The sequence below is a fragment of the Tympanuchus pallidicinctus genome, unplaced genomic scaffold (genome assembly GCF_026119805.1).
Source record: "Tympanuchus pallidicinctus isolate F22 unplaced genomic scaffold, pur_lepc_1.0 scaffold3, whole genome shotgun sequence".
Classification (NCBI taxonomy): Eukaryota; Metazoa; Chordata; class Aves; order Galliformes; family Phasianidae; genus Tympanuchus; species Tympanuchus pallidicinctus.
The window spans coordinates 72,361,662-72,375,919 of NW_026294747.1; the positions used below are offsets into that span (position 1 = coordinate 72,361,662).

The 14,258-nt window shown below is 36.7% G+C and overlaps 1 protein-coding gene across 27 annotated transcripts in view; it reads left to right on the forward strand.

The window, feature by feature from the left end:
* Window positions 1–12,390, forward strand: part of PARD3 (par-3 family cell polarity regulator) — a 424,256-nt gene extending 411,866 nt beyond the window's left edge. For all 27 annotated transcript variants that reach the window (XM_052692888.1, XM_052692876.1, XM_052692889.1 and 24 more), the window contains 2 exons: window positions 6,768–6,895; window positions 10,305–12,390. In XM_052692888.1, the coding sequence (XP_052548848.1) occupies window positions 6,768–6,895; window positions 10,305–10,698 (522 nt within the window). In that variant the 3' untranslated portion in view covers window positions 10,699–12,390. The remainder of the gene's footprint in view (window positions 1–6,767; window positions 6,896–10,304) is intronic.
* Window positions 12,391–14,258: the final 1,868 nt, after the last annotated feature.

The window sequence follows — 14,258 nt, forward strand, 5'->3', positions numbered from 1 at the left end:
GATCCTGTGAACGTCACCAACTCTAATCCATCCCAGGCTATTAATGGCTTGTGATACAGCAGCCTGGTTACCTGTGACAAATACATAGAGTCTGGAGGTAGATCTCTGCACCACAAAGCACTACATCACGCTGGCTCTGAGTGGTGCTGCTGGCAGAGACCAGTGTCCAGCCCCAGCTGCTGCTGGCTGTTGCCATGAGGTGAAGCTGTTTATCTGTAGATGAGCAATGTGGCAGAGCTGGACTTTTGGCCTCCTGTATTTGCCCTGCCTGTAAACAAAACACTTGACCGCCTACAAGTACTCGTACAGCATCAGGCAGCTGAACAGACACAAAAAGTGATAGTGCTGGAATGAGAGGACACGTCTGTTGATGGTGTGGTGTTTCTGCTCAAGGCCATCTGAATGACATGCTGTTAAAGTTTAATAACTGACTGACTGCTGCAGCATTGAGGCATCTCTGGAACCCAGCAGTTCTGTAGTAGAGACAACGCTCAAATCTTGATGGAAAAGCTTTCTGTTTATTTTAAGAGAACTTTCCCAGGCTTCTCTATTTTTATTTCCTCATACATGCTTTTTTTTGTGTGTATCAAAAATGGTACAAGAAGACATACAAGGGCAAGGCTTTATGTCTGATGTTACACAGGGAAAAAAATGGAAAACAAAATCAAGCATGATTAATACATTTTAATCCTGCTGGTGTAAGCTGCAGTCGGATTGGCAGAAACGTGTACCTGGGCATACAGAACTACACGGAGTCACATTATGGCTGCTGGTTTTACAGCCCTCGCTGTTGCTAGGACAAATGGTTATACCAATGCTGGATTCTTTTGGAGTTGATTTTTCTATTCAGGACTAACATTGTCCTGTGGGTTGTTTTTTTTTTTTAGTTTTGGTTTGTGTTGTTTTTGTTTGTTTGCTTGTTTTCCTGGGTCGTATTGGGTTTGCTGAAGTTTGTCTTGGTTCACATCAGCCCTGAAGACAGGGTAGTTTGATTTATGTTGTTCCAAATGTTTTCTTTTTCTCTAGTCACATTTTAATTACAGATCTCCAAAAACATGCCATTGTAGCACTAAATGTCATGGGAGTGAACACTCCAATTAAAAAAACATATACCATATTTAATCAGTTGAAAACGCTACAAGTGCTTGCCAGTTCTGCCCATAGTAATGCACTACGAGAAAAACAAAAAGACTCTGGAGAGACAAAAGTTGGTGTTCTAGTTTTTCATCTTTAATACAAAATTCAGTGCTAGAAATAGTGACAACTTCCATTCACAAATACATTCTTCTCCAGTCATCTCAAATCTATATGATTGGTAGGAGAAAACTGGTAGCAAGAGAGCAGCTTAACAAACCCCACTTTAAATATTTAGGAGTCAAATAAAAAGATATTTTTATTCTAAAGATAACATCTAACTGACTCAAAACAAACATAAAGCCTTACTCATTGGAGTATAGCTTTTAATCTGTGCACAAATTTGGGAAAAGTAAATAATTGCATGTATTTTGTGGAGAAAATATGCCAGCAGTCTTAATAGCACAGAAATCTAGGGACTACGCTTGGTTTTTCAGGTTTTTGGTGGATAGAATTTGTGGCTAAGAGATTTAGAGAAAAAAAAAAAAGTTTGTGTTTTTTTTTAAATCTGTTTCTGGTACTTGTTTCTTATCCTTGTATTCAAGTATTTAACCAATTCAAATCCATAATGAATTCCAATTAATATAAAATTTCTTTAGAAAAACAAAAGCCCAATTTTTATCACTGTAACTTCCACTTATCTTACTTGGAAAAACAAATAACAGACTATATTTAAAAAGAGTAATGCAAGGTTTATATCAGGCTGTAAATTCTGAAGAATTACTCAACACATTGATGAGAAAGAAAAACAGTATATTATTTGTTTTCAGTATCAATCCATTTCAAGAATTTCTGTCAGGAAATGTTATTAAGATACTTGGTGATATCCAATCGAACATTACCGTGGACAAAGGCTGAGAGTTAAGTTGCTGTTTCTCGTGTTCCAGTCTCTTTCAGAAGGGAAACCAAACTTATGCAGGGCATCCTCTCTGTAGTTAGTTTCTCCTCAGCTGTGTAATTTATACCCATGCTTTGTCAAAGCTGGGAAGCTTTCATGAAATTCCACATATCTTTTGCCCAGCTTTGCATTTTGGCTCTAAAATTTTGTTGTCTATTTTAAATGACTTTTTCCCCACTAGTTTCAATCTATTATTGTATGTGAAACATAAAAACGAGGATAGAAAATGTGGAAAAAAAGAAATTTAGTAATTTCATTTTGTAAGCAAACATATTTAAAAGCTTACAGGCATGCAGTACATGTAAATAACCTAGGCACAATGTCAAGGCTGTCTGAGTGGCTTGTTTCTACCACACTGAAGATTTTCTTTTTGCTGCTGCTGTTGTACAGAATGGAAATTTTAGTCCCATACCATGGCATTCAGCTTCCTACATATACACCAAAGAAAGATGCACAAAGGGATGGGATTTTCTTATTGTATGGCGTTTGAATTAATACACACCTGTTGCCCATTTTTAAAAGAAATATTGCTGTACATTCTGTTCATCATAGCAACATAAACAGAAATATGGAAATAGAAATAGTTTTCCAGGTCAGCCATCATATCCATGGGATGTTTTTTATCATTCTAAACTTTGATATACAATTGCTGGCTTGTCTATCATCTGTGGCAAGCAGACGTACATAAAGCAGGCAAGATCATTTCATCTTACCTATTTCTCATTACCACTGAATGGTGGGAACCTATGGCATTGGGGGGGTATTAGGGGGCTCATGTTTACAGACTTTCCAGGTGAATTTAAAATTCCTTAGTTAAAAACAAAGTTTAATCTGGAAAAAAAAAAAAAGCAAATGTATTTCAATATTAGATAGTGAGTTATTTATTTATTTATTAAATAACTCGGAAAATGTGAAAGTCCTTATTCATTTCTGGATTAACTACATTTTTATCAGCATAAATAAGTTCTATGAGTTTGAGTGAGCGCTTCTCACACTTTCACTCTGTGACAGCAGTCCATGAAATAGAAGCCATCTAAACTGGTGGATCTTGTGTTACCTGGACTAGTGGATCTCCCATAAAACGTAGTGCCCTGGATTGGCCAAGATTGGACAAGAAGTCTCCTTTCTGTAACTCTGATCCATGCCCGTCCCAGAGGCAGGCTCATTTCTATGGGCAGAAATGCCACCCTGTGAATAAAGAAATTGTATGGGCAGCCTCAAGTTTAGCTAGAAAAGGGAGGAGTGACCCTTAGTCCTCAAACATACTGTCCTTTACTGCTGAGAGCAGTCAGTGCAAGAATGAACCACGGGTAGGTTCTGTTCAAAATGCAAAATGTATTATTTGGATCAAAAGAGGAATCTGTAGAAACGTCTGACTTCACAATCCTAGTTCTAAATTCATGTCTATTTGAGAAGAGAGCTGTCTAATTTCATGTATCTCAAAACACAGTTTTATAAGCTAAGCAGTGTTTAACAATGCTGAATGCAATAACTATCATTGCCACTTAAATGTATCGTGGAATACATGAACATACATTTATTTGTATAATGCAGCCTTGGTTGTTATTGTGGCCTTGGCCACATCCTGATTTAAAAGGTCAATGCTCGTCGTACATCTCACTGCAAACAAGGCCTGAGTTCTTATCAATCTGTTCAGAGCTGCTGCCAGGTTCGTTGGATGATTTCAGATTGCTATAATTGTGCTTGGCCTTGTGTTACCCATTTCATGTCACTGCTAAAAGTACTGTGTTGTCTTCTTTATACATATGTTTTGTTGCTATTGAAAGATCTGTAAATAGCTCGACTTTTTTTTAAATTACCTTATATTTTGCTGGCATAAATGAGGTATGCATGTCAGTTTCTATATTGTAACACTGGACTCTGTTTATATATATTTTTTTAAAACATACTAATTAGATTTTAAGATTACATAAGTACTTTCAGTTCATGTGATTTAATTGAAAGCATATTGAAAGACAAATCACTGCACAGAGAGCTGCATTTTTCTAAATAAGTTAGTGGTCCAAAAAGACTATGTTAACTCTTTATATCATCTTAACCATAATTAAGGGCATTCACTATGGTATCACTGACATTTTTAATGAAAAGATTTTAAAGAAATGGCTTTTCATTAATAAGATGATTGAATGTACCTGTCTATGCTATGTTATGGAACATGTGATTATGTACAGAAGGAGTGTTTTTATGCAGCATACTGGAGTTGTTGACAATGTCTAGACAGGACTCTCAATAAGTGTCCTACTTTTCATGTTAAGTATTGCTAAGCCACTTTAACAGGGCACACAGGTACTTGTACCTTCAGAAAAGCAGATAATTTATTTTAGACTCTTGTACTTAGACTCATGAAGTCATAAAACTTGTCCATTAGGTGACATTATTTGTCACTAGTTGAGAGTACACACTTGCCTCCTCAGAGCCAGTAAACCCGGACAGGTGCTACAGGGGTAGGCAGGTGGCAGCTCCTGCTTCTATTGAAGCATTGGATCCTGTATGCATTAAAACAAAATCTCCCTGAAGCTAAGTTTGGATCTTAGTTCATTCACAGTCTAATAGTTCTTTCAAAGCCTTTGTTACCTTAGCTTTTCTGGCAACCTTAGCTCTTAGCACGCGCATGCACACATATTATATATATGTGTACCTGCATTCATACTTTTCAGATTATGCATCCTAGTGTCTTGTTGACACTTGCTGAACCAAGTAACAAATCAATTCTAGCTCCAGCTGTTTGATAATTTAACCATTCCCTGTACCGTAAAATTATTTTATTCTATATTTACAGTGAACTGAAACAAGTGAAAATGTTTTCAGATAAAGAAGCAATTCCAATTTCATCTTGCTTGTCATAACCATTTTGTCACAACTGAGATAGCTGTAGCTTTCCAGCTGTATGTCTTCCAACACTGTTAAAATGGGAACCGCACAATGATAAGATTGGCTCTAAAATCTTAGTTTAAATGCTTCTATTCCTTATGGAGGAGTTGAGATGGGAAGTACTAAGTTTCCCTGTGGTTTTCTGTTAGCTGGTTCTAACCACCTTGTAAAGAATTCAGAAATAAATCTGGTAATTTTCAGGTAATCACTTGCTTCCATAAGCCGAGCCCTTCAATAAAATACCAAATGTCGGAAGACTCTCAATAAAGTAAAAAAGTTAGAAATGTTGACATATGCAATAACTGAAACGTTGCTCCATATGGGTTTCCCTTATTTAATATAGTAGGTAACCTCCATGGGAGTTGTTGGTTTGAACATACATATGTACAGACTATTCATCTCAGAAAATTTCCCACAGGGCTGACACAATTCTGTTTTCTGATCTTGTTGCCTCATCATACCATTCCTAAAGCATTTTTCATTAGAAGTATTGCTTTGCTGAGGCTTTTCCTGAGTAAATCTATTTTGAAGTATACATCAGTGGTGTATCAAGGATCCTCCAAAGTAAGTTACTCATAGTTTATGCTTTCACATTCTGATACACAATAATCTTCATCTAATGGGAAAAGCAGTTGTTCCCTAAATTGTACTTCTTCTGAGCTGTGGCTGATGCTATGTCTGAAGTATACTGTTATTGAAGATGAAGTTTCTAAAAGTTCTGTTCAAGTTCAAATCTGTTTCAGATTTGTTGTATTTCTGGCTACCTGTAAGAACTGGACTCTATAGTAAGACAAAGGAAAAGTTTATGTCACAAATGACAACTCTCTGGTTTCTAAAACTTGTCTTCAGTGCAAGGAGAATTTGAAAAGCCTTTTATCTTTGTCTGTCAGCCATTATGATATCTTTCTGCTGTTGAGATTATAATAGCAAAAATAAAAAATAGGACCAACTCTAAACAAAAGAGATGTTCATTGTGAAGGAACGCGCAGACCAGAAAGCAAAAAAGCGCTTTAATAAAAGCAGGTCTGAGGCAGGTGGTTCTGCTCCCCGACCAGTGATTAGAAGAACACTTTCACTTTTGTGGCATCTTGCTTTGCAACTTGAAATCACAAAATATGAATAACACAGTAACAGAAAATGAAAAGTGAAATCTTTACAAAGGTAAACTTTTCCATAACCTCAAGTTTAAATTTGCCATTCTGCCAGGTGTTCTCCAGTAATGCTCTGTATTCCCAGAAAGGCCATCCATTTTCATGTGCTCTTGGCATTGGCCCCAAAGTTTCAAATTGTCCCTGTATTAAGATGTTATCTAAATCCTTCTGTGAGGCACAGGATTCCCCATGTTCCCCAAAAGATTTGCTAAATCTGTCTTCTTGATACTATAAACTAGAAAATGTTTTCCTATCTCCAAAGAACAAGTGGTGTGCATCTGGGACAACAGCAAAACAAGATGGCAGTGCTAATGGAGAGCACATGACAGTTGAGAATATTGCTTCCTTCTCATTCAGATCCTCAGTGGAGTATGAAAGTTAGCATTAGCGTGGCTAGATTACCTCCTGACTTCACTTAAATTTCAGTGTTTCTACAAAAGAATGACCTGCTTTGGACCAGTATTTTTCTGACGTATCTCATAAATGTTAAGTCAGGAACAGAGTCTGTAGCACAGGACACAGTATAATGTATCTGAATTTTATGCAATTCTTATGAAAGAGCTCCTTGAAACGAAGTTTGTTACAAATATGACTGTATGTACTTCAGTAATTTTACTATAGTAATTTAAATGATCACCCTTTTGTGGGTATTTTTCTGCTTTGTTCAAGACATTTTTGTTTTCATTTTGTAGCCAAGCTCCAAGACGTACTCGCAGAGTGGCAGACACTCGGTATCGGTAGAGGTTCAAATGCAACGGCAGCGACAAGAAGAAAGAGAGAGTTTCCAGCAAGCTCAGCGCCAGTACAGTTCATTACCCAGGTACGGCAGCTGGCTGAAGCTGCTCTGAGTATGAGCCTCGAGCTCATTTTGTTTGTGGATAGAAAGTGTTGTGCTTAGTGCAGACACTTGTGTTTGGCATTGATAGAAGGTGGAATGTATTTGGTGTGGAAGAGTGAAGTGAGAAAAATGTGGTAACTTTTTGTTTTAGTAGAATTACTTCAGAGATTATTTCAGTGAGATTGGATGACAGAGCACCCAGCAGAACTAAGGCAGTTTCATTAAGTTCCATTTTCTGCAATTACAGAAGTCTTCTGAGTATGACATGGGTTGTCCCCTTTTGACATTTCAGACTTCTTTTTCCTGTTGCATAATGCCTTACTGGGTAGAAATTCTATCATTACCATGCTGACAGAGAACAAAAATTAAAAGAAAAGCAAAGAATCAAGACTGTGAAAAACAAAATATGGAACTGAGGAAACTCTGTCCTAAAATACCAGTGGCCTCCAAGTTTCCAGTATATATTTTTTCTTTTAAGTTACTGGGTCACTGGCAATGGAATGCTGAAAAGCAGTACAATTTTTGTCTAAAAAGATCAGTGTTTAAAAAAACCCTAGGTTTTTAAAATGAGCTAGTTGGTACAATGTCTTTTACTTTATTTAGCTATAAGAATTATTAAATGTTTACCCAATTTGTATTCTAAATTAAATAACTATCATTGTTTAGCATTACGTAAATAATCTTTTCATTTTCAAATATTAATGGTGATGTCTGAGTGGAGAATTCTTTACTCTAGAGTTTGGTTGTCAAATTGCATTGATTTAGTGTGTTTTAGCAAGTATATCACAGCTATTTTTTTGAAACAAATAGGAGCTTCATCATTGAAGTTATCGTGAACTCATATCTTACCACCTTTGAAAATAAAGCGGATCTCTCTGGTTTTCATGTGCTGTAACACCTATCAGTATAAAATTTTCCTGTTATTTTTGGAAGAAGGTGGGAAAACAAAAAGTAGTTATTGTGTTTTCTTAGAATATTGGTTTGTTATTTTGATAATTTTTATTATTTCCTTTCCTTTCTATCTCTATCTAATTTCTGAAGTGACTACATATATAAAAGCCATGTTCTTTAACCTGAGAAATTCTCTTTCTTTGTTACTGCTTACAGCAATAGATTGAGTAGGAAAATATGAGTGCTTGTGCTGTTTTTAAGTGGGGGGGGGGGGGGGGGGGGGTTGGTACTGTCAGTTTGGAAGCGGATTCTTTAAGCTTGCTTCCCCTGTTCTGCTCACTTACTTCTAGCATTTAAAAACTAGAATTTAGTTACAATGCAGTTCTAGTAGTAGGAATCCATAGTTGTACGGAGAATGTTAATCTACAGGAAATTTGGAAAATTATTCTTTGGGCTATAGAAATGTTTGTTTTGAAACGAGTGAGAACTTCATTACATTTTTCAACATGAGAAATGACTAGCAAACTTGTAAGAATGCATGTTACTAATAAATTTATGTCTGAAACGTTTAATTTAATTTAATGATTGCATTTGAGCACTGCGGATTTCTGAGCTGTGCTTAGAGCAGACAGAAATTTAGAATCTCAGGCTAAAGTTGAGAGCTACGAATACCACAGTTCTACTATAACAAGCTGAGACACTTAGCTTTACAAACTGTAACTCAATGACCAATCTGTAAAGAAATCTTGCTCTGAAACTTAGGTCCCAGGGTTAATGTTGCAACTATGGCCTTGTAATATTTAACATTTGTGTACTGGCTTCATTCTGGAGATTTGTTGCTTTTTATGTTGTAGAGACTGGAGGAGCCTCTTTTTTTTTTTTCTTTGTACATTTATTTCATCAGTGCTGATGGCACGTTAGTCAATTTTAAAGAATCTTCCCAGAAAGACAATGAAAGTGGGCCAACTAATTTTGAACAAGTACCAGAAAACAGTCAGTAAATTAAATCAGTTCAACTAGTCATCCTCTTGTCCCATGTGAAACTGTAAAAGCAATGTTTAACTTCAAGTTAATTTTGTAGTACTTAAAATTTATCTTGCTCTAGATCAGAAACCTGACAGTTTCGTAGCCTACAGAGGTTCATTCAATTTGCTCTTGTTCCAGAGAGTGATAAAACATGGCTCAAAAACATTGTTTCTTTGGCAGAAATGGATATTTGAATACCAAGAACAGCTATAAAAATTTGCATAAGAATTTACATTATGTTATAATTTATGATGTAATAACTTGCATTCATCCTGAATAACAGTTTTCATCTAGGGGTCTCTGTATGCATTACAAAAAAAAGTTGGATACAATCATTTTCATGTTATATACATGGAAGGAAGGCTGCAAAAATATCCACAAAAATTGTTACTTCTACAAATGGTAGTGACATTCTACAGGTCTCTTGTCCTTACACTGCATATTCATCGCATGAGACCCCATTGACTCATGTGTGTCGACGTGAAAAAACATGCCATATTTACACTAACAAATGATTTTCTTGTTGATTAATATTGCAGTCTATTTTATTGTACTGCCTCATTCTCATACAATAAGGTTAATCTCAGAGTGGGTGTCTGTTTTGCTGCAGCACCCAATTGCTATACTTTATCATCACCAATCCAATTTTAAATTCATAAAAGCATCTAGCAGCTTAATGGTAAATTAGAGCTATTTCAAAACCATAATCTGTCTTCAAAATAATGTAGTGATTTAGTGTGAAAAAAGATAAAAAATTGAAATTCCTATATGCTTTTGATTTATTTGTCTGTGCAATGGAGTAAAAAAAAAAAAAAAAGCAAGAAAGGTTATATCTACCTTTACTTTTATGGAAGCTGTAGCAAACTGAGAAACAGTTGTGATAGTGTAAAATTCCTTCATTCTGGACCTGGAAGAAACTCTAATATCCATATCGACCTACAAATAATGTACTTTATCTTATGACTTGTGCAGTGTTAGAGCAAATGTTTTAAAGGTCTGCTTCTTGCATCCTCAATCTAGAATGAGTCTGGATTCAAATCTTTCGCAAGTGACTACGAGTGCTGAATTTTAACTGTTTTCTTAGAAAGCACAGCATTGTATGCAATCTTTCCGCGGCTAAATTGTTGCAAGTTTTTCTCAGGCAGGTGATGACTGTTGTAGCACTGTGTCAGTGTTCACAGTTCTTATTGTGAACACTTATTCCTACTAGAGGAAATGTATTTATTTATTTATTTATTTATTTATTTATTTATTTATTTATTTATAAGGAAAACTTATTCGTACTAGAGAGGCCCAGAAATGTGGCTTAACCCTAGAGGAAAAGTTCCTCCAGCAAAAGAGACAAGTTACTTCTTTGGAGCAGAAAAGAACATTGCTTTTCAAGTAAATTATAGTTGGGGAAGCCTGCTAGCATTTCAGAAACACGCTTCTTTCCCAAGATTGTCTTAAAAGCTTCTTCCTTCTCTTTTTTCAGGCAAAGCAGAAAAAATGCTAGTTCTGTTTCTCAAGACTCCTGGGAGCAGAGCTATTCCCCAGGTGAAGGGTTCCAGACTGCAAAGGATAATCCCAGATATTCCAGCTACCAGGGATCAAGAAACGGCTACATGGGGGGACATGGCTTCAATGCCAGGGTGATGCTAGAAACACAAGAACTGCTCCGTCAAGAGCAGAGACGGAAAGAACAACAACTGAAAAAAAAAACTTCTTCTGAAGGGCCTAGCAATTATGACTCATATAAGAAAATTCAGGACCCTAATTATACCCCACCTAAAGGTCCTTTCAGGCAAGATGTGCCACCTTCACCATCTCAGGTCGCCAGGCTGAACAGATTACAAACACCAGAAAAGGGAAGACCGTTTTATTCTTGAGGTGAAGAAAATGAAGATCAACTCATCATGCAATAAGGAACATTTTCATACAAAGACTTATATTTTGAAAACTTTTTAAATTGATGGTACTAAGGAATATATCTATTGTCTGTTTCAGTGCCTTTAACAATATGGGCAAACAGTTGGTGGGCCTTATGTCTTTGCTGTTCTGTCTCAAGTGTTAACTTCATAGAAGGATTTTCCACCGTTTGACAATCATAGCAGAAGTGAGCAACGCCACCCCTGCTTACCAAGTCCCGTAGCCCAGTCCAGAGTGGTTGATGGCTTATTACTAGGATTTGTTGTAATATGTTTTACTTTCCATTGAGTTATTTACACCACCATGCAGCTTTGTGGCATAAAATTAATGAATTTGAAGTTGAAGAAAACACTGACATATCCATCCTGGGTCAGAAGAGGAGGTTACAAATCACACTTGAGTGGACAAGGCTCAGCTCTCTTCTGTATCACAGTCTTGAGATGTTTTATGGTGGAGTCATTACCAGTCTTTGTTGATCAATATTTAAGTGTCTATAAGCTGAAAAACTACCCTCTCCTATTATGCACATATGCACTCTTTTGTGTCTCTCCCCACTCTGAGCTTATTAAAAAAGCCCTACTCCAACTCACGAGGAAAACAATATTAGGCTCTCAGTTATCCTTAGGATTCTGTTCCAATTGCCTTATAATCTTACGACATGGTTCATTGCAAATGACATAACTTGAGAGATTATTTACTCAGTCACAGCCAAGCCCTTGATAAGTCTATTTCATTATTTCATTAAATATGGGGAATTATGAACAAACAAACAAGTGTGTTCTGCTTTGCTTTACTTCCAGAGGAAACTGGTCATAAGACAACTGTGTCTTGAAAGACAACTAGGGAGGGAGTCATCCCATGGATATCTGATATGCAGTTGTCTTTGTTTTAGGACATAATATTCAGATGGAAAAAAAATGCAAGTTTTTCTTTAGATCAAAAAAATAACTGAAAAGAAAACAATTTCTTCTTTTTACAATTTGTGAAGCTTTGTGGACAACTGCCTTGTGCTTCTGTATACTGTACTGTTGCATTGTGATGTTACTTTAAAAGTAAATCTGTAAGTGTATGAGTGAGACGTAAGTGGAGACAAACTGTTACACATCATCCTGAAAACATGTCAGTATCCAAAAATAAGTAAAATGAAAAAGATTGCTCTAGCAGTGAGTAATATTTGAATGTGCATATGGGATATGAGAATTTCTTTTGCAGCAGTTGTTCTTATGCTTGTTGGTCTGAACTTCATGTATTGTAAAAATATAGCTGGGTTGCTGAAGTGCCTGCAAATCCTGATGTGAGAAGGCTTGAGAATGGATCTCAGCATATTATGTACAAAAAGATAAGAATGAAAGCAAGAAAGAAAAATCATGTGTTGCGTGATTTTAAAAATGCCTATTTTTTTTACTGGCACATTTTATTTTTGCGCCAACTCGTTTCTAGAATATATGTGAATTATCAGCAAACATATCTGTGTCTTTTATGCCTGTTTGTTAATGGTTTTCATTGTTAATAATGTACTCCATGTTTAAAAGTTGTTACTAATGTAAGCAGAGTGACATTGGATGACAGTAGCTCTTTTACGCAGAACTTCCAAAACTGTGTAAAACAGCTTTCCATGTACATATGAAATTTAGAATAAAAGGCTGTTTCCATTCTCGTCTTGGTATTGACTGTAGACCCTTATGAGAACTGCTGCAGACACTGCGTTTCAGAAACAGTTAACAGATGTTATTTTATCCTATTCCTAATGGTTTGCGTGTGTGTTTGTGTGAACACTTATAAACATAGGGAAAAAAAAAAAAAAAGATTTACAGCCCAGCTGAATACATGAATCCTCTCCTCAAAGGGAAAAAGTGCTCAGTTTGGCCTCTCATGTTATTTCAAGCCATACCTGTGATGTTTGAAAGACTGGCCTCTGCAGCAGAAGTCTTCCTGTGTGCAGTGCTCTCCCTGAAAAGTGTGTGTCAGGATACAGGCACCCACTGGGCTCTGGCCAAATCCAGGCCCATATCAGAAAGACCTCGTGGCAGCCGTGTGTATTTTGAGCTGTAGTGTGAGTCTTGAGCAGGAATATTGGCACGGTGAAAAATGGGAAAAGGCAGATTTACAATTAAAGCAATATTTACAGTGCCAGTGATACTTTGTTCTCCCATTAGTACTGAAGCCGTGTCTGATTGTCTCCATCTTCCTCTCCTTTCTCCTTTTGTTGGATACTGCAGGAATGTCAATCATAATTCTGTATATGCATGACATCAGGCTGTTGCCATGGCAATAATAGTGTCAAATTATTCACTGTGACTTTACTGTGGGATCTCAAGGGGAAGAGGAGTAGAAGCTGCTGCAAAGTGGACAGGTAGCTTGTGGTACCCAAATAAGCTAAAGATGAGATTTTGTAAAAGACCTAAACTTGCAGTTGTGAGTGAGGAAATAACAGTTTGCTGTTTTGCAGGCCTTGCAGTCTCATCTCCTGATTGTGTTCCCAGATTACATAGTTTGATTCTTCTATGGAATTATTTGGACAGGCAAATAATAGCAAACACTGAGAAATGCATCCACAGGAATGGAAAACAGGTTGAAGTCCTTTTCAAAATAAGGTCTTTGATAAACTGTTGTAGGAAAAAGGGCATATGTTTGGAAAAATATGAAGTACTGCATGTTTTACGTGTGAGAATGGCATATGTTAAAGTTTACCCTTGCATGAAACTCCTCTTCAAGGTGTTAACAATTTGCCATAATTAGATGTGTTCATGAAAGAAGGCAGATGTTCTCTTTGGGCAATGCCTGTGTTATGTTAGCAAAGAATAAGGTTTTTTTCTGGCTTCGTCATCCTGTCTTCTTCCTGACATAGCATAGACAGGATTTCTAATATTAACTCCCATAAGTTGCAAAGGATGATAAGGAAGTGGGAGGGAGATGTTTTAATAGAAAGTGACCTTTCGTTCTGCATAGTAGATCTAAAAGTTAATTGAGCTCACTGCATTGCTGTGGTAATTTGTTGTGGACTTATTACCATTATGAGATTAACTCTGACATTAGTGTGTTTAAGAATGATCACAGGACAGACTGTAAGGGAGCTTAGAACATTGAGGAGTGGGTGCAGAGCTTGCACATTTTTCTCTCCTCTAACCCATCTGCAAAGCCTGCTGGTATTTTATCAAAATAATTTGTTAATGCTATTGAAATTCCATGGGAAAGTTCAATATTATTCATGTAGAAGTCTGCTGCCTTTGTAAAAAAGCTTTCCCCTCTTGTTACAGGGCCTCCTTGGAAACGAGACTGCAGCCTTTGTGAGTTATTGCATAGGCCAGATATTCTAATATATGTCTTGGAGAACTCTGCCATCAAAAACAGCAGAAAATGGCGCAGAGCCCAGCTGAGCATGGTCGGAAAGTACAATTGCCATTTATTGCTGGCAAACAGCAGGAAGAACAACAAAACAAAATTTAAACCCATCATGACTGTGAATATATGGCCTGCCTTCCAAAACTGTGCTGATGTTTTGCTCACATTCAGACTGTTT